General features: G+C 30.8%; 1 protein-coding gene across 1 annotated transcript in view; it reads right to left on the bottom strand.

Moving 5' to 3' along the window:
- The window catches only part of Dhc93AB (Dynein heavy chain at 93AB), a 28,519-nt gene extending 11,023 nt beyond the window's left edge, over window positions 1–17,496 (bottom strand). Inside the window, exons 1-40 of the mRNA XM_085191687.1 lie at window positions 17,184–17,496; window positions 16,905–17,062; window positions 16,615–16,837; window positions 16,338–16,490; window positions 16,002–16,213; window positions 15,388–15,903; window positions 15,167–15,277; window positions 14,932–15,086; window positions 12,628–12,817; window positions 12,290–12,551; window positions 12,007–12,155; window positions 11,722–11,933; window positions 11,282–11,567; window positions 10,737–11,015; window positions 10,467–10,602; window positions 10,209–10,390; window positions 9,758–9,916; window positions 8,929–9,102; window positions 8,684–8,829; window positions 8,421–8,547; window positions 8,067–8,096; window positions 7,500–7,745; window positions 7,157–7,381; window positions 6,835–7,061; window positions 6,616–6,757; window positions 6,091–6,503; window positions 5,681–5,816; window positions 5,399–5,533; window positions 5,140–5,270; window positions 4,732–5,065; window positions 3,936–4,648; window positions 3,564–3,865; window positions 3,221–3,375; window positions 3,009–3,145; window positions 2,462–2,928; window positions 1,966–2,081; window positions 1,650–1,811; window positions 989–1,188; window positions 555–711; window positions 116–304 (exon numbers count right to left, since the gene is read on the bottom strand). Of these exons, the coding sequence (XP_085047813.1) occupies window positions 116–304; window positions 555–711; window positions 989–1,188; window positions 1,650–1,811; window positions 1,966–2,081; window positions 2,462–2,928; window positions 3,009–3,145; window positions 3,221–3,375; window positions 3,564–3,865; window positions 3,936–4,648; window positions 4,732–5,065; window positions 5,140–5,270; window positions 5,399–5,533; window positions 5,681–5,816; window positions 6,091–6,503; window positions 6,616–6,757; window positions 6,835–7,061; window positions 7,157–7,381; window positions 7,500–7,745; window positions 8,067–8,096; window positions 8,421–8,547; window positions 8,684–8,829; window positions 8,929–9,102; window positions 9,758–9,916; window positions 10,209–10,390; window positions 10,467–10,602; window positions 10,737–11,015; window positions 11,282–11,567; window positions 11,722–11,933; window positions 12,007–12,155; window positions 12,290–12,551; window positions 12,628–12,817; window positions 14,932–15,086; window positions 15,167–15,277; window positions 15,388–15,903; window positions 16,002–16,213; window positions 16,338–16,490; window positions 16,615–16,837; window positions 16,905–17,062; window positions 17,184–17,496 (8,760 nt within the window). The remainder of the gene's footprint in view (window positions 1–115; window positions 305–554; window positions 712–988; window positions 1,189–1,649; window positions 1,812–1,965; window positions 2,082–2,461; window positions 2,929–3,008; window positions 3,146–3,220; window positions 3,376–3,563; window positions 3,866–3,935; window positions 4,649–4,731; window positions 5,066–5,139; window positions 5,271–5,398; window positions 5,534–5,680; window positions 5,817–6,090; window positions 6,504–6,615; window positions 6,758–6,834; window positions 7,062–7,156; window positions 7,382–7,499; window positions 7,746–8,066; window positions 8,097–8,420; window positions 8,548–8,683; window positions 8,830–8,928; window positions 9,103–9,757; window positions 9,917–10,208; window positions 10,391–10,466; window positions 10,603–10,736; window positions 11,016–11,281; window positions 11,568–11,721; window positions 11,934–12,006; window positions 12,156–12,289; window positions 12,552–12,627; window positions 12,818–14,931; window positions 15,087–15,166; window positions 15,278–15,387; window positions 15,904–16,001; window positions 16,214–16,337; window positions 16,491–16,614; window positions 16,838–16,904; window positions 17,063–17,183) is intronic.
- Between the last annotated feature and the right edge of the window lie 410 nt (window positions 17,497–17,906).

Here is a 17,906-nt window from a genome sequence, read left to right as displayed (position 1 = left end):
ATTCAAAAAATCTCCAATTCACTTAAATCTTTATAAAAATAAATATTAAACCTGTCATGATGCATTATAAAAAGTTCTTTAAGTATAAAATAAAAAAGTCTTATATCTCGTATACCTCATTTCTAACACCGGCTATAATATTTTCTATATCATCGTCAGGGAATAAATCTCCGACTTCACCAGATGCTAGCAGATCATTTATTAAAACGAGGAATTGTTCATTTGCTACTTGAGCATCTGTCATCAGGAACATAATGCCGACATTCTTAAGGCCAGTCTTGATGTATAATCCAGAGAGTTCATGCTAAAATTAAAAAAATATATAACATAACGTATTTTAAGTAACAGTAATAATTAGTAGCATATTTTTAATCCCTACAAGGACAGAGGGGTGTCATAAGTTTGAAGTGTCTGTCTATGTATGTCGTAGCCCGCAAAGGTGTTTGATAGTGTTTTTTTGTTCAAAACTTAAAACGAACTTAGTATTGAAATAATTAAGTACAATAATATATTATATTTGTATATTTTTTTATTAACGGATTTGTTTCGTTTACCTTTAAGTCAGATACTCCATATCCTTTCTTCAATTGTATTTGAGATACTTCTAAACTAGAAATGAATGCGGCTAGTCTAGACAACGATTGTTTTCCAGATCCACCAACACCTACTAATAGTGCACTGCCTCTTGGACTTTCTAGGATGCGACTTATCCTGAAAACATTCATTTCATTTCTATATAGCAGCTTCGTAATAAAAATAAAATATTACGTTAACTACTAATTATATATTGTAAGTATTTTTACGAGTGAATAAAAGGTCTTATTACCACAAGATCTCGAGCTGAAAAAGTGAGGAAAATACCATAAATAATCTCATTGACATTATTTTTTTTTAATTATCATAATGTTAACGCAATAGTCATAAATACAAATATTTATACGTTCAATATATGTATATACATAAACAAATTATACAAATATATACACACCTGCATATATGCATCATAGCATCTTCAAACAGTACTAAATTCATTGCCGCAATAAGGTCATTGTAACTAGAAAGAGCTTCAGTTAATAGCTTATTGAGTTGTTCCCAGTTTGCTACTGGCATGTATTTAGGTTCGCCAATACCGCCAGCGAAATGACAATAAATGTTTGGACGTTCAAATACTGCACCTTCGTCTATATCCTTAAATAAAATACAAAATTAATTTCATCGATGACATTGTAGTTTGTTTAACCCTTATACAGTCAAAAGGATTCAAAGGTTCAAGTGAAGGTTGTAAAGTAAATATCTACTCGGCGAAACGTATCAGTTACACGCGGAGTTTAATACCTATGCAATTTATTTTAAAACAAGCACAAAACGTAGAAACGGAGAAAATTCTCAACACTAGGTTTTCTCTACCTACCCTACTAAATTATTACTCTATTAAACTATTTTTCACATCACGATTTAATATTATTACATTATATATGTTCTGCTATTATCACAAATTTTGCAAATTTGCAAGAAATATTACATACGCGTAAGCTTTGTTTGAATTAATTTAAAGAAAAAATATTAGTGGATATTTATCTAATATTAGAATATACAAAATGGGATAATGAAAAATAACTTTTTTTCGTAAAAATACTTCTTCAAATTACCTCAAAGTTTTTCTTGCACAGATCAACTTGCATTTTAAGAAAAGCATCAATATCCTTGTCTTCGGTGAGCTTGTCGCCGTACACTCTGTGTGTCTCGTGAAGCCAAAGACGTATCAAATCAGACGGATACACTAAACATTCATTTGTGCTGAATAGGAAACCCTGAGAAAAAATATCAAGATTAAATATATTTTTTTTATAACATCTCGAGGAAACAACGCTAGAAGACGTATTTAACTTAAAATAAAATTAATAATTCCGAATAAAAACCCGAATATTTACATTTATTTATATACATTGATATACATATATTTACCTGGAAAACATTTGACAGATCTCTCAAGTTAAAAATATAGTGAAATTTGATGGCGGTCGGCAAAAATACTTGTGAAACTTTGTTGTGTAGAGCTATCGTAGCCGCTACGACATTTTCTGTGAGAGTCATGACAAGTTTCATTTTAAAAATTGGAAAGAGTACAATTATGAATGAAAAAAAGGTTTAAAGATTTTAAGAGAGTAAAACAATAAAAGAATGTTTGACAACGTCTTGGCGCAGAATTACGAGGCAATGAAATATTTAATGAGAATACTTACTTATTTAATGTGTAATAGCGCAGCGTGGAGTTCCGCCACTCAACACGCAATGCCTCCTGAATTTTACGGAAAGTGGGAAACATTGTGTAATAACACTAGGTTACCATTACCTACCGTTCTAAGAGCTGGATACAAAAGGTAAAAAAAGATTGTTTTATTTTTTTTTTAATTTGGGTGAAGAACAGATCGTAACGATATAAAATTTTAATGAAACTTACTTGAAATCTTAGCAATTTGTGCACCAATTCTCAGTTCCGGATTCACTAAATGCTGACTTAATATCGAATGATAAATATTATTTAAAGCTTCGGTATTCGGAAAACTTATTGCAAACACGCAAAAATGTCGTTGCAGCCTTGGATTTATAGTGAAACTGCCGGATGTAGGGTTCATACATGACACATATTGAGTATTATGAATGTCCTTAAGAGTTAACTTCGTTCGATCGTACCAATGATTATAATCTAAATGTTGCCGAATTATCGTATGGGGTTGAACAGTTCCATAGGGATCTACTTCTGGCATATTCATATCATCTATGAAATATATAAGAGTTTTGTTTCCAGGAGGTCCATAGTTTCTGCCAGCCTTCTTTTCTAGCGGTTTTTCTAAAATCTTCTGTAGCATTTCTGATGTTGTGTAAAAGTTGAATGGAATAGATTGAATGGCATAGTTTTCTGAAAGACTAAAATCAGCAACAGTTTAAAATTTATCAAAAACTTTACGTATATGTAGTATGTTAAAATATTTATAGAAAATAATTACCTTTGAAGTTTTTCATTTACTAGAACTGTTTTCCCACACCCTGCACTTCCCACTAACATAACAGGATGTTTATTTTTCATTAATAAGTCCAAAAAAAATCGCACTCTAATTGTTTCAGCAGTTGGTACTAGCACAGCCTAAAAAAAGTTATATCTTTGTAAAAAAACATTTAATAGTGTTTACATATTACTATAATAATATGGATTATTTACTTGTAATGGTATGTCGCTGTCTAATTCAAATTTTGTAATCTTTTCAGTCCAGGGAGTAAACTGCTTGGTTTCAGGGTCAATGTAATAATCAAATACTGTACCACCAGTAGGAAATTTTACGTATTTAAACTCGTTGACCCACCACTTGGAAAATTCTAAAAGAAATATATTTAATGTAATTTTGAAAAGTCTAAGATCATATTGTCTGCAAAGAATAACAATCAATATTGTATTGAAAATATTTCAAACTATTGCAAATCGTAAGTGTAAAAGAGAACTTTATGAATACTTATAGTGTTATTTAAAATATCTTGTTGATCTATTTTAAATTAAAATAATTTACCAATTCTATAATCCACATTAGTATCTTGAAACATAGCAGAACCGAATGCCCAAACGCAAGCGAAAACGAAGAAAATATCATGCCAGTCTTTAGGACAATCAGGAGGTGTATTCTCAGGTACTAATAAACAACTCAGCAAATGGCAAAGCATTTGTATATGTGCCATATCGGCTATTGGAGTTATTTTCTTAAATCTATTCCTTATATTTTCTAAACATGGAGGAATATATTTGTCAAAGAGAATGACTAAATTGGATTTTTCTGCTGGGATTTTTCGAGTTTCAACCCAACTCGTTACATAGCTGAAATTGATAGGTATTGTTAATATTGTACCTAAGTTAATAGATAATTATATAAAGACATGATACTTACGGATTCCAACCTAAGTCTTGAGGATTAATATATAAAATTCCAGCTCTAGACACAGTCGCCGGTGTAGCTGTACGCAAATTAGAAATCTCAAACATCAATCTCATACTTGGTGTGAGTGCTATTCTTTCGTTACTGGCTAAAGTTAATATTTTATTGTCATCCATTACCGTATTTAAAGATTCAATCCACATCGGATCTATATCACCGTCTAAAAGTATCCATTTTGGATTTTCACCAACTATATTAGCCTGGTCTCTCATGATAACTGAAAATAAGCCATCTTTCCACTCTCTTGTGGCAGGATTGATGATACCAAAGAGTTCATCGTTAGTAACTGCTTTAGGATTTAAATCGTTATATATTGGTTTCTTTTTTAAATTTTGGTAAGTCTTAAAAAGTGTTTTCCAAACTTGAGTTTTTCCTGTCCCAGCATTACCTACGATAAACACAGAATGACGAACTTCGAGCAATTCCTCTAATTGTACAACTTTCAATATAAAATTGTCTTCTGGCTGTAATAGTAGATCCATAGCAGCTTGTTTGACAGTTCTTTCAAATTCTAAATCTCGTTTTCTTGGTACTTCTAAGGCAGGAAATAAATCACCAATCAAACCCATAAAGACAGGCATATCGTCTGTTACAATTTTAGGTATATTGAAGTCACGTAAAGTTCTCATTAAGACTTCCTCTTCAGGTCTACCGGGATCTCCTCTCTATAGAAAATATAAGTTATAAGTAATTTTCCTTTTACGAAAAAGAATTAGTATTCTATCTATTGTATTTGTTATTCACGCACCTTTAAAGAACCAGCTACTACCAAAACAGATTTAATAGCTCTCAAACCCCAATCGTAATGGTCTTGTTTAGACAATAATTCTTTACACAATGTATATAATGTAATAAATTTCCTGGCTAATATTTTCGCATCTTGAAATCCTTCTGCTACCAACATAATTTCACAAATTAACTCAAAATCTGGTACAACCATAGCGCAAGGCCTAAATAGAGCTTTCAAATTTTCAGGTAATTCTGTTCTTCCAGCGTAACCAGGATTCATTGTAATAAATATACCAACTGTTGGAACTAATACAATAATCTCGCCCATAAAATTAAATTTTTCTTTCTTATCTCTATAATTAGAAAATCACTCATTACTAATTAGAAAACTGTTCCTTAAAAATGTCTTAGTCATTTTATATCAAACCTTATAGCGTCTTGTACTGATTTAACTTGAACAGCCACTACGGAAAGTACTTCAACAGATATCCTGTTAAATTCGTCAAAACATCCCCAAGCACCAGTTTGGGCTAAACCTTTGTAAATATTTCCACAGGACTAAAAAAATGTATTTTTAAGGTAATTTATCTTCAACAAATACGGTAAATGCAATATTTGTTGGCTACTTGTAAAAAAACAGTTGAAACTAAATTTACAAACTGTATATGTAGGTTTATGAAAAGTACCTGATAATCCATTTGTTCAGAACAATTAAATACATAAACCATTATACCCAAAGCTCTTCCCAAATCTTTAGTCGTTTCTGTTTTCCCTGTACCAGCAGGCCCCGCTGGTCCGCCTCCCATTATCAAATGTAACGACTAAAAATATAATTAAATAGTTATACTGTACCAAAATATATTTAATGTACAAGATACTAAATTATATTAAATATATGACGCGATTCTTTAAAAAGTCTCGTTACGTTAACTTATTAACAGTAATATTGATAAAAATTGTAACTTTACCTGAGTTAAAGTAATATAACATCGATCAGTCAGTGGTGTTATTACCAATCTTGGCGTATTTCCCAAATACTCATAACTATATCTAAATTGAGCGTCGCAGATGTTTGCAAAACAGTGCATTTCTTTTTCATCCCATCTATAACATATAAATCATATAATTAACTTGTATACATAAAATAATAATTGAGGCCAGTCGTGGCGCAGTGAGCGTGAGCGCAGCAGAATGGGAGCTATAAATTTTTACACTGCTTAGCAATAACACGACGGCATTTTCAATAAAGAATTAAAATTTAAATATATTTATAAAAATATTTAAAAAATGCTAAGGGTGATGATTGAAATTAAACTAACTGTGTAAGTGAAATAACCTTTACAGTTACGTGCAGATAATACAATGAGGTTTTCAAAACCTGTGTCTAAGTTGAGATTGCCATTGGAATGCTGATCCAGCTTCTACTTTGCCCTGAATTAATTTGCTTACAACGTCTCTTGAATGCACATCAATAGTGCAAATAGTCATGATTTTTTGTCGATCTTGTTTACTGAGTTCACCAATTAGTAAAGTAATTAGTGTACTAAGTTGAGACAGTTGCTTTTTATAATAATCCTTCAAAGCATTATCATATCCTTCTTCAAGTCTACCAAAGGCAATATTTACTTCTGATGTCCACCAAATTTGTGAACAACACAAAGAAACTTGTGCCATAAAATCAAAAAGCCATTGTTCTCGTGACTTTTCTTCATAAGATACGATAGCTTCACCAAAGTACTGACGAATTGTTGACCGCATGATATCTTGTAATCGATTAAGCCATATTTCTACCTGAAAATATGACTCAATCGATTACAAAATATCACGCAATCAATGAGGATTCAAAAAATTTAAAGAGAAACAAATTTCAAGAAAAAAACTGTTTTGATAACTATTTACTTACGGCGCCAGTACAATCACATTGACCATGAAAAGGAACAAGTTCGCCGTCTTTGGCTATCATCCCAGAAGCCATTTTTTCACCTGCTACGTCACTCTCAATAAATTTAAGTTTCGCAATTGAATCAAATAACTTTGTAAGATGTCTACAAACCAGTCCAAAAATGTGAGTTTACATAATATATTATTATAATATTCATAAAGAAATCATATTCCTACTGACCGTATCACTAAATCCGCTTGATTGCCATTTGACAATATATCCAACAAATCAGCTGAAGATACAAAATAAAATCTCGGGAACGCCAATCTTTTAGTTTCTAAATACTCAGCTAAGGCTTTTTCACATATAATCAAGTCCTTTTGCAAACTGTCTAGGATTGCGACTAAACCTTCTTTATTAGTACCTTCTACAACATTAGGTGTCCTTGACATGTCTTTGGATAAAATCTACAATGATGAAAGAAATAACATTATAAGGCTTATTATAAGGTTTCCATAACTTGGAAGTAGTATCTATACAAATATGTAAAATAATGCTTTACCTTAAATTCAGCATCAATCCTATCAAAACGTGCAGAATCATCAGGTAATTGTTTCCTTATGTCTTCAGAACTCATAAATATACTTTCTAAATGTGTCCAAGTTCTTTGAACTTCAAACCAAACTGTTATTACTTGGTCAGCCACTGATAATTTTTGCTGCCAACACGACACTTCTTCTAGGAAATGTGCAATGAATTTCGAGGTTATCAAATTTTGTAGTTGTACCTATCAAATATACATAAAACAAATATCATCGTACATATTTTACTCTTTCTCCATAAAATATCTATAAGGGACCAAAGCACATCCCCATAATAGACCCCAAAAAAATATCTTTTCATACCTGATTTTCTTCAAGAGTCTCAATAAGTTCCTCACTAGCTCTTAATAATATACAACCCGTCCTTGTATGCATTTCTTGCTCAAACTCCATTCCACTCCAAGTTGTGTGTAAATCTTTCAAAATTTTCTCCATTGACATTTCTTTTACCGCTTTATCTACAATATTCTTAACTTCTTCTTCAAACTCATGAAGATTTAATGCCAATAAGTCAGCTAACGTTGTGTTTGCATCCATTACAATTCTCACCTATATTAGTTTATATATAAACATATATGCCCACTACTTAAAAAATAATATTGATTGATGTACTTAGTAACTTTAAGTACATAAATATAGCAAGTGCATTTGCAAATAGATTGCATAAGCAAAAAATTACATATTTTCATAAATAGTGCGAATATTATTATTAGGGTTACCTTACGTTAATATTTTACGTCGTATTTTATATTATTTATTTAGATATATTTTCAAATATCGATTTAATTTATAATTTACAGGCATATTTTAACGCAATAACGCTATTAGGCAATTTTTTTTTATATTTATCACATCATTTATCATACTTACAGTGAGTTCAGGTGGCAATGCAGCTAAGCTCTGTGGATCACAAACGTATTTACACCTTGAAATAGCAAACCACAAGTTTTTTTCTTATAAATATGTACAATTTACATTTAGTGTACTTGTAGGCTTTTAACGAGCAAATTAAATAACACCGATACACGAATGTGAACATGCATGCGACATGTTGAATAAAATTATAACCAATTAAAGTTCATACCAATTTGTGCAAATCACATTAGCATTATACATACGCTTTTATATACAATTCATATTTAATATATTGGAATAATTTTAGTGTTTATTATTTACATGTTTTTTTATTACTTAAATGCTAGTAAGCTGTTTCTATTGTACTACCTTAGTAGTTCTCATAAGTTGGTCCCAATGTCTTTCTCTTATAGCAGGATTTTGTAATTCAGCTACTGCTCTGAGTGATGTTAACATATTTTTTACTGTAGCTTCTAAGTTAATGTAAGTGTCCCAACTAAAACAAAAATGTCCAATCTGATAACGAACGAATAATTGATGGGAAGTTATTTTCATTGTTAAATATGTTCAAAATCATCCTTTAGGCTCGATAAATTCAAGATAATAGTTTTAACTTCATTTATATACAGTACCTTCTCATTTCTTTGTCCAACAATCTAATTTCTTTCGCAAATTTTTTGCACTCAATGTCCATATTTTCAACGTCAATTTTACGCCACGGTGTTGTTTTCCAATCTTCTATGCTAGTTCTTACAATATACACGTAATCCCAAAGTTGCTGTACAAAAATTTCAACAATTTTATATAAATGATTAATCGACAAATTTTTTATTTATTCTTTAAAATTCTTTATTTCTTTTATTTTTATTAGCTTTACCTTTAGCATTCTCAGTTCTTTCCTGCATTGTTTTAATAATTTAAACTCAGGAACGTTTACTTCAAACAGTGAGCCTGATTCTTGTATGCTTTTCATCTCGTCTTCCAAATGAAGCATCTCTTTATCTACTCGCGACATCACTAAGTAAGGATCGTCGCATTCGTATTTAAAGAACTGTTCAAAATATTAAACTTTATTTGTATAAAAACAATTGTATTTATTATAACATCGTGTCCACGAATGTACGCGTAAAAATATTTCAATTCCATCTGGGAAGTGTAATATTTGTCGTTTCTGGGCCTTTTTAAATTAGCTTAAAATATTGTAGGGTCCGCTTTTTCTGTTTCTTAAAATGTATTGTAATACTAAAGATTAAAAAAAAGTGCACACTAATAATATAGGTTAAATAGACAAAAAAGATTAATATCTTATAGAGATTGATTAATTACTTGTGACGAAGTGATTTATTATATATTTCCTTTATATACATTTTCTTCATCTAAAAATCTTACTTTTATTATAAATGTGGAAATTGAAGATGAATCTTTCTCCCACTTTCACACAATAATTAGGTACTGAACGGTTTTAGATGAAACTTTACAGTAATATAGTCTATAAATTACAATAATTCAGCTGGCATTGGGAGCTTAGTTAAGGAACTGTACGCCGCGCTGTGTCTCGTTTCTAGAACGAGAAAATGAGGCGTCAAATATTTCATTCACTTGAGTGAAAATCGAACCACAGCTATCATGTTTACAGTTGCACGCTCGTGCCCTTCCACCATGCCTGTAAAATATTAATATGTATGATGTAAAATATTAATACTTACATCATATTTCTTAAAGACTTCTCTATAATAGGTGACATGTGAATCAAAAGTCGTTATCTTTTTCCTAATACCAGCTACTTCAGCCGCTTGTAGAGGTGCCACCTGTTGTTTGACTGTTATAGCTAATTTTTTCGTTGTTTGCCATTGTTCTGGTAGTTCCTTAAAAAAAAATGTACTTTGATTTTTTTACTATTTATTCATATTAGCGCAACTAAGATGTATCGTATATACGATAGTTGTGACTTCAATCTAATTTCAAATGAATTTATAATAAAAAAATTATTACTTTGTATTTTTCAGTTAGATTAGACAAAAAAACTCCACCTAACACAAAAAATGTAAAAGCGAATAGGGAATGGAGTAATTTGTCATTAAAGATCCATGTTCTAGATCTTGCAAAGTGCTTAGATTTAAAAGACACAATATCATATTTATGTATGCAGATACATACCTGTAAAAGTACGTTGACCTCTTCAGGTATATCCATGTCGTAAAATTTAAGCAGTTCTATAGTTTCCGTTAGGGGTTGGAACATGTCATCTGTTGTTAAAGCACGGTCTTTGACGTGCATTAAATAACCCATTACTGAAACTAAAGCTTCGTAGTCGCCTTCAGGGACGGGTTGCAGAAGACCTAATTAAAACAAACCCCATATATTTATTATTTAAATATATATATATTTGTTTATAATATGTCTATCAAAGTATACCTTCATCGGCTCTGCGAATAAAATTTCCTAAATCACTTAAACTTGATGTAACGTTTTCGACTAAATGCTCTTTGTACATATTCCCCCACTTACGTACCGTATTTAAAAGCGCTTGTCGAAATGGTCTTATGTCAACCTATAAATAAATATTTTTATCATTAACGTAATTAATAAAGTATAATCAAATTAATAAAATATAATGTTAACATCATAAAAATAAGCTTTGATCTCTTGTACATACAAGAGATCAAAGCTTATTTTTAATTTTACCTGAAACCACGAATTAAATACTTTGTAAGAATCCATATCTTCTATATCTAGAAATAAATTTTCATAATGATCGATTTGTTCTCTGAAACCCTCCATTTTAGGTGGACAAGGTACAGGCGGTACTACATCTTTATCATCGGAACCGATTCGATCGATTTCATCTGGTGTTAATATTCTACCATAAGTCAAAAATATTTCCATTATTGCATCTCTTTCTTCTAGCCATAAATAAGAATAATTTTCGAAAGTCTTACAAAAGTCATTGGCTTCTTCGATAACCTAAAAAGTAGATTTTTTTTTAATAAATATAAATCGATTTTAAAGTCGTGGCGCAGGGGTGAACACAAGCGTGTGACTGTAACAGAACAGTTGTGGGTTCGATCCCCACTCAAAGGAATGTATTATTGTTTATAATTTTTTTTAATTGCTTTGGCACCAAGGCAAAAAAAATCGAAACTCGTCTGCCTACTCTGCAGTGGGCAAGATACAGCAAGAAACTGATTTTTTCAATTTATTTCACTTTTACTAAATTTGCATATAGTTACTCTCTCAATCCCATTTAAAATTTCATCTTTCATTTCCACGACATCGTTCTGAGTTATAATTTCAATTTCATATGAGTCCTCCTTCTGCGGATCTACTCTTGTTATCAATGTTGACATTTTCAAAATATCCTCAATCAAGTTATTTATCATGGCTGTAAAGCCTTTCTCTTCATTAGGGTCGAGGCTTGGACAAAAAACCATATCTGGTTCTAAAAGCTCTAATTGTGCCTCAAACAATGGTGCCAGTTTGTTTTTGGGATTCATGTGTTCAGATATGTATCCTAAGCTGAAAAGGTTTCCAGATATGTAAAAAGTCTGACAAATAATGATGCTCGATACTTATCAACATGATTTCAAATATTTAAAAATATATATACAGTATGTAGTTAAAAAAATTACATGAAAATTAATTAATATTTATTTTTATTATTCTGCAATACCTGCAGGCTATAGACTTAAACAATGTTTCTTCAATTAATCCATCAATGAATGAAACATATGATAACCATATTTCGCTATCTTGATTATTCTGCATATTAAAAAGCTCCATATTCTCTTGCAACAATACATTTATACGGTCAGCGGTTTCTTGAATATCTGTGTACCGTTTGTTTGTACGTTCTTGACAGTCATCTAAATTTAGTAGAGTGTCCTAATAACATAACATAATACAGGATTTCCAAATAATTTTAAATGAAAAGAAAACAAAGTTGAATGAGAAATACCTTCTTTCCTTCTTTCCTTTCAAATAACGGTTGCGATGCCCATGTAGTCATTATAGTTTTCATTTCTTTTAAATTAGCTTGTATCTTAGACATTCGCATAAATAGACTACCGACCAACTTATTAAGTTCTTCTAGATAATTCAATAAATCTGTTAAATAATATATTATGTTAAATAATATAGGATAGGTATATGCATCTATTTAAATTGAATAATAGTAAAAAGGACTTCATCAGTATATCCGGTCCAAAATCTGGAAATTTGATAATAGTAAAAAGTTTCACCTTTAGAATTCCAATTTAGTTCGTTTTGTGCCATTTCAATTCTTTCATCAATAGCTTTGATTTCATCTTCTACTAAATCAAATTCAACTTTTTGGCTGTTCTTTCGTATTTGATTATACCAATCAATCGTATTATTTAGGTTTATTCTATACTGCCTATATATTTCTTGCTTTCCAAACAGTTCTAGACTTTCGGCTGGTAAATCTTTATGAAAATCTGGGTTGTTTCTTAAATGATGAACTTCCTTCATAAGTTCTAATAACTATAAAAAGAGTATTAAATTGAAAAAATATATATATTCTTTTTTATTTTTATTATTTATATTGAAATAGACTCACCGTCGGACTAAAGTTTAAGACTAAGTCAGATCCTTGTCGTGCTAATATTGTATTTTTAGATTTACTCTCAATAATCTTAGGTACGTTGAGAGCCCAGTCGTCAAAATATTTCTTCTTAAAGTCATTTATATCGTTAATGAGCTTTTCGTATCGAATGAATATTTTTTTCGCCTCTTCGCTATCTTTTATCCTAGGTAATAAATAATATATAAATATTTATCTGTGCTACTTGTAAATTAGCTACTGTAATGAATAAAAAATATACTAAAATAATCATTACAATTACAGTATGGCCCGTGATGACTCGTGGACCCACAGCGTTGATCTCAAAGCGTTAAAAATATTTTATTAAAGCTAATTGTACATCAAATAAATATTAAATAAAAAAATCAAATTAAATTTACCAATTACCACAATTTTCAGATGATAGTCAGTCAAATAATCAGCTTTCGCAATTTGCCCCACCCAAGTGCGTAACGGGTAAGGCAAATTGCGAAAGCGGACTAAAGACTAATTAGTTCTTGAAGATCAGCTTTTTAGATCTGAAAATGTTACTCAAATATGTGCATAATATTATAAGCATTTTTATCCTATATCTTATAAAACAAAGTCGCTTTTCGTGTCTGTCTGAACTTTCTAACTCTTCTTCTTCTAAACCACCCAACGGATATTTATGCGGTTTTCACCAATAGGTCGAGTATTTCTCAGGGAAGGTTTATATATAGTTTATTATTTGTACATTCTTATGTAAATTAACATAAATACGATAAATGTGTATAAAGTCCTACCAGTTGAGACACTTTCGCGCATGCGCTGCTTTAATGGTAAGTACTACATGAAAATAATGTACTGGAGTATTATTCCTCTTAAAAAGATCTACAAAAAAGTCAGCGACAGCATATTTTTATCTTTTAAGGATAACGTGTAGTGATCATATTTCTGTCTAAAAATAGTAATTTCAATATATTTTTTATTGTGAGGGATATTTTTCCATAATGGTATTAATCCTTATCCTTTAAAATACGTTATTAATTTTCTACGTTAAACGAAGATAAAATTTGCTTTTTACACTATTTCGAAATTGCGAATAGTTTTAGAGAAAAACGCATTTAATTGTTGACGCATCAACTGTATCGAGTCAAGTTTCACTTATCCCTTACTCTCAGCATATAAATAAGTATATTAGTTACGTTGGCCATTTAATGTAGATCAAAACTGTCTTTTACTATTTTTTCATTTTAATAAGTACTTTAGAAGTTGTTACAATATCAAAACATCCTTGCTGGGAAACGGCTCGCCTGCCTTACACGCATCGGTGGTTCAGTGGTAGAATGCTCGCCTGCCACGCGGGCGTCCCGGGTTCGATTCCCGGCCAATGCATTCTATTTAATTTTCCTCACAGGCAGCCACGTAGTGCTTGCTTTTCACCAGGGACAGAATACCCTCTTCAGCATTAACCACAAGCTCGAAAAAAAAACCCGCCCGCTATAGAGGCATAGCAACAAAGATTTAGATGCGTTTGCACGTATTGGATAATTGGAGTTGAATGTATTATTTCAGCGCGATATATTTGGTTTCATATTTTTTGCAGTAGTTATTAGTAGGTAGGTTTTTGTTTATAATTTCTTCCGTTTAAAAATAGTCATTTAAATATATTTAAAGAAGTACTTGAAAAGATTAGTAGCAAAAATTTAAAATTACGGTACCTACTAAAAAATCCTTGCTGTGTAAAACAATTGGAAAATCCTTATTGAAACTACGAAAATGCGGGTTGCATTAGAGTTTAATTAATTTTCAAATTATCTTAAGTGCTTTGCAAACATACATTATATGAATAATCCAGTAGTAAAAGCGGGCGAAGCCGCAAGGGGGTCGCTAGTTGATAATATAATATAATAACAAAATTGATTAATATTGCGGTCTACTGACGTAGCAGTCGATGGTGAATTACGATGGCGTTTATTTACATGTTTATATGAACTGTAATTAATATTTACGTTTTTCTACTTCAGTTCCTTAAATTTATATTTATACTATACAGTAGGCACACCGCGTGTTTGAAGCCAAAAAACATTTTTCGTTGTTTCGTTTGAATTTAATATAGCGATTATTTAATCACTATATTAAATCCAAATTATACAATTTAAGGAGTAAAATACAGACATTCTTTATATTATCCAGAATTCAAACAATTGTAAATATTATATGTACAAAATACAATTGTACATATATAAAAAAAATCATTAAAAATATTATATATTAACAAATCATTGAAAATATATTTAAAATCAAATAATTACTTACGGGTGTTGTAAATTTCTAAAACAAGAAACAGGCTTAGTTATTCTTGCAGCAAGAGTCGTCATGTAAAGAAGTCCTCCAGCAATCGGTGGAAAAAACGCGTCTATCTCCATATGACCATACTTGTTCTGACGATGATATTGTTCTTTAAAAAGCTCCTACATGGTAACATTTAAAATTTTAAGGCCATATAAAAACTTCAATCAAAGATTTTAGACCAAACTTATATTAAACTTACTTCGCAAGTGATAATTTCTTCTTCAAGCATAACAATGATTTCAACATATTTTGCTGTAAACTCATTTCTAATGAGTGGTCGATCTAGAACTGAACCAACAATGTCGACAAGCTAAAAATATCGAACTTGAATTAAAGATGTTTATTATAATTAAAAATGTAATTTAAAACTTAAATTTATTTTTTTTTTTTAATTTTTTAAATTTTAAAACTTAAATTTACCTTAAATATACCTTCAAGAGTAGAAGAATTATCAAAAGACTCTACTAATACTGTCGATAGTTTTAAATCTAAATCGATAATATTTTCTTGAAAAGCTTTAAAATCTTCATTAAAAGTTTCATCGTCAGGGTCCAGAACATCATACGATTTTGACGCAAAGCTATGAAAATAGCCATCGAATTCCGCCGAAATATCTCTTATCTGTCCTCCAAGTACGCGTCCTTTCATTCCACCGATTTCAATTTTTTCTAATTTTTGAAATTCTAGCACCGTTTTGAAAAACCACTGTATGGTATTGAGCCTGTCGAGGAACCTATTCATCCTTTCGAACACTACGTTCGGATGAAACGTCCAGGGAATAACAGTTCTATCAACAAAGTAGCTTGGTAGTCGCTCCTTAAAATATTCAAAAGTATTTCGAAAGCTTTTCAAAATATCAATAGTAAGCTGAATACGTTGTCGGGCTTCATCTATGTCGCTGTGAAATAGAGTACTTGGGTCTAAACATTTTTTTGCCTAAAAATAAATAATAATATTTTATTCTTCGGAATAGCTTTAAAAAAGCTTTTATTACTTGAAATATTAATGAGATTTAAGGTGTTTGTAAACCTTACCTGGTAAATAAGTAAGTTACAAATTTGCTTTATTAAAACCATCAGCTTAGAAGAGCTGCAATAATATTTGGAATCTCTCCAAACCATACATATCACGTGAAATAACGGGCGGAAGAGAGGTTGGCATTCAGTGAAATCTGTATCTTCTAAGGCTTGAAAATGTTTCTCTAGTGTCCTTAGATATAAGTCGATTTCACGAGCTTCAGCTAAAGCTATAGAGTATTATTTAAATTTTAAATTATTAATCAGCTAATTTATAGTTTATTACATTTTAAATTTAATTTTAATAAATTAATTTTAATTTAATATTAATTTTACTATTTATTATATTATTACCTGATACAATATTTTTAAAAAGGCGACTAAAACAAGGGTAATATGCCGAAGTTGTTTTCTCTAGTATAACCGCCATACATCGTACCCTGTCAGTGCGCAGTTGATCATAAATGTAATTCAAATTACTTAAGCGAGATTTCCAAAACGCAAGTTCTGTAAAGTTATGCAAGATATTTATTAAATATCAAATAATTACATGATAATATTTTATCAATTTCTAATTCAATTTTAAATAAGTTGTTCTTTACACTAAGTTACAATAATTGAAGTGTCTAACCAACGCTAGGTAAAGGATTCTGTCCATTTTCAAAGGCCTGCGCGGAGTCTTCCATCATGACATCATTGATCTGTTGCGCCCATTTGATGACGACTCCTTCAATAGCACTCTTCAAATATAAGTCAACTTCCTCTCCTCGCAGAAGTCCTTTTTCTGCTTCATAAACTAATTCGACTCCTACAGGCATTGGTAGGACTGTCTGTCCATTTACTTTTCCCTTTACCTAGAGTTTTTTCTTATTGAATTGAAATATCAATATAATAAAATAAGAATATAAAATCAAATTTTACCTCATACACAGTACTTTTTAAATTATGAATTTGTTTTAAAATGTCTTGAGAAACGACAAGTGGCCATCCTTCATGATTGAGAGGATTAGAAAGTAGAGGTACAAACACTTCATCAACTAATGCAGCCAGTTCATCTATCAATCTTGGTGCTAGGTCCCCTGGGTTAATGATCATTTTAATTTAAAGAAATAATTTGTTACATTTGACTTTCATAAAAATATAGTTAATAATGCGTTATATTATAGTTAAAAAACAGAAAGTAGAGAAATAGGTACTTACCAAAAATAACCATTTCAGCACATCTTTCCTTAGGCACTACATCTGGTTTCTTCTTGACAAAGTAAACGGCTTTATTTTTCAAATAGCAAGGAAATGATACAACGGGAACTAATTGGGCCGCGTGAGTTAATACTACTACAAGCAAAATCGGATAAGGCTTGTCTAAAAAATCTCTCAACGTTGTTCTGTGCTCTTCAATGCTTAGTACTCGCATCCATTTCTCAGGTTTCAATTTTAAGGACTTTACAACGTAGGAACCTATAAAGTCGTAACGAGGATCTTGGTTACTTGTAGATGGACCTGGCTGATCCATTTTACAAATTATGTTTAATATCGTACTATAACATTGCTAGAACAAATATTGAGTATTTTTACAATCAACAACCAGTTTGCTGGTCGAGGTCTCAGTGAAGTGGTGGAATGCAAAGATAGAGCCTGGCAAATGGCAAGTCACGCAAGTCCCATGTTAGGGCATTATGGAACGATGTCTCCTTTGTAACGAGCCATTTTCCTACGAAAATAGATTACAAGGTACCGTTGACAAAATATGTGCACAATACATAATTTATAAGTGATTGAAAAGAAAATCGATAGAATCTTAATAACTACTGTATTTACAGCTCAGAGAAATAAAATTGTCATAGATTGATATTATTCATTTTTATTGAAAATATTAAAACATATTAAATTATGAGATAATTACATTTTAAAGTTGATTATAAA

The sequence above is a fragment of the Heliconius melpomene genome, chromosome 10, assembly GCF_056956725.1.
Source record: "Heliconius melpomene rosina isolate 202511_hmr_F chromosome 10, ASM5695672v1, whole genome shotgun sequence".
Lineage (NCBI taxonomy): Eukaryota > Metazoa > Arthropoda > Insecta > Lepidoptera > Nymphalidae > Heliconius > Heliconius melpomene.
Note: the sequence above shows the minus strand (reverse complement) of the source record. Positions and strands in the feature narration are given on the sequence as shown.